Here is a 2,399-nt window from a genome sequence, read left to right on the forward strand (position 1 = left end):
CCAGACACCTCACTTAGGGGCGGCTGAGGGTGCACCAACCAGTGTGCTGGGACTCTGTGTTCTGACCACAGTGCTGGGGCCCTTTCTAGAAGCTTCCTGGAAGCGAGAGTCAGTTTTTGTGTAGGCGGGGGGAACGCAGGCCGGAGGCCCCATAAGGACGGGCACATCTCCCTCCCGGAGCCTCACTGGCCACACCTGCTTCAGGGGAGCAAAGGGAGCTGCTGGGGCACTCGGGCCGCGGGAGGTGCCTGTCGAAAGGCGAGTGTGAAACTGGGGTGCTCAGGCCATGGGAGGTGCCGGTTGGAAGGTGAGTGTGAAACTGGTGTGCGTGGGCCATGGGAGGTGCCCGTCGGAAGGCGAGTGTGAAACTGGGGCGCATGGGCCGTGGGAGGTGCCCGTCGGAAGGCGAGTGTGAAAACAGCAGCGTGGAAGCAATGGAAGGGTCTTTCCAAGGAAGCAGGTCTGGGGAAAATGAGGGGGCGGTCAGGATGGGCTTCTGAAACATTTTTTAAATGTCTGTTTTCTCATTATAAAGGCAATGTATGCTCATTGTAGCAAACTTCAAAAATACAGGAAAGTAGAATGTGGGAAAAGGCGCTGCAAATCTGCCGTCCAGACCTAACTGAGAACGCAAGGTGTGCTGCTGCCCTCGGGGCACGTGCCCACGCCTCCTCCTGCGCCCGCCCTCACATCTCCCCATCCGGCATGAAGCCGCTCAATAGCTATTTATGGGCTAAATTTTGGCCATGATTAAATTCCTGTGACTCGGTTTCCCTGGAAGCTCACGAGAGCCCAGGACGCCTTAAGTGGATGGAACGGCGACGCGGGGCTCAGGGGAAGGCAGGGTCACTGATGCACCTGCACTCCACCTGGCAGTAGCCTGCCTCAGTGGCTGCAGCTCAGTTTTGGGTGCTGTTTATCTCCTACAAACGAGGAAACCAGAGCTCTGAAAGCACCAAGGCTGGCCGAGGGTCCCCACAGAGAATTGAGGAGTGGGCTGGAATCCCCCCCACCCGTTGCCCTTTGTTGGGCTTGGGTTGGGTTTTGGTTTTTAACTTTTTTGGGGAAGCCCCCACCGAGGGTGACCCCCCCAGAGACCAGAGGGCTGGACATCCCAAATTCCTTGGAGCAGGTGCACCCCTCTGCCGCCTGGGAGGAAAAAAGCCCAGTGGGTTAGGAAAAAGCCGCTCACCCTTGCAAAGCCGCAGCGTCCTGGGCCTTGGCCGCTCGTTCTAGTTTATGGTGAAAGCCAGGTGGGGCCGGGAACAGTCTCTGTGCCTCTGAGGCAGCCGGACGCAGCTCTTGATGCAGAAGGTTGATTTTGTCTGGATCCCTCTTGACCAGACAAGGTAGGGTTAAGTGTGTGAAGGGGGAGAAGGGAATGCTTGAAACTTCCCAGCCCAGAGCCAGCCAGTGCGCGGAGACACAGCCCCAACGCACTGCTGCCGCTGCGGGCACCTGGGGCGTGGAGCCGGACACGGGGCAGCTGTCCCTCTGCAGCCACACGCCACAGGGGATGAGCGCCGGCAGACACGCCCGCTCGCTCCAGGGTAAGTGCAGTGTGCGGCGTCTGGGGCGGCTCTGGGCTCTGGTGTCAAGGAGGTCAGAAGCGAAGTGTTTTCACGCAGGCCGGATTCGATGCGATTGGGCCATCCGGATTGACCATGGTGTTGATCACGATGCCTTCAGACTCGCAACTGAGGGGGTGCACGCAGGGGAATGTGCCATCTGGGAACGTCTTTCAGATAAAACAAGGCATTTTGCTTTCCAGTTGATAATAGAGAGTGCTGAAGCCAATGCCAAGAGCTCAGAGGCGAGTTCATTTGGTGGGAAGAGTCTGTCTGTGTCTTTGATCTGACGTGGGTAGGGGCGTCCTCCCCAAGTCACGATTTCTATTAGCTGCTGACTTTGCCTTTTCTCCTTTTTGTGGCACGCTCCAGGTGACAGACTTACCTCTCAGCGCCCCGGTTGGGATATGCCGTGGACAGAGTCAATTAGCTAAACATGTTGTTAATTGTGCATCTCATTACAGCTTTTTTTTTTTTTTTTTTTTTTTAAGGAAAGAAAAACAAAGTGTGGAGGCGGAAGGGCTGGGTGCCCCGGCCATCCAGGGGCAGGATGAGTTTGGGGCTTGCAAGTCCACAGTGAATGTGAGGCAGGCACCGTCAATAATGAAGTGTCTTTATGATATTTGTAAGCACTAGGCTCTTCTCAATCCTTTTATTCGAACACGTTTCAAAGCAGACCCCCTTCCTGGCACTTCTGTGAGGCGTCTGCTTCCCATTACAAAGCTGGGCCATGAACGAGAGTGATAATCGCGGCTTCCAAACATAAACTTCCTGAAACTCCTTTAGAAGGCTCCTCCATGACGTGCAGACATAACCAGAAAGCCGTCACAC

At 55.8% G+C, this 2,399-nt stretch overlaps 1 protein-coding gene across 1 annotated transcript in view; it reads right to left on the minus strand.

The window, feature by feature from the left end:
- Positions 1–2,399, minus strand: part of LOC105533848 (proline-rich protein 36) — a 17,390-nt gene that overhangs the window by 10,380 nt on the left and 4,611 nt on the right. Inside the window, 1 exon segment of the mRNA XM_011972421.1 lies at positions 196–462. Coding sequence (XP_011827811.1) covers positions 196–462 — 267 coding nt within the window.

This window comes from Mandrillus leucophaeus, unplaced genomic scaffold (assembly GCF_000951045.1).
Source record: "Mandrillus leucophaeus isolate KB7577 unplaced genomic scaffold, Mleu.le_1.0 Scaffold10, whole genome shotgun sequence".
NCBI classification, from domain to species: Eukaryota; Metazoa; Chordata; class Mammalia; order Primates; family Cercopithecidae; genus Mandrillus; species Mandrillus leucophaeus.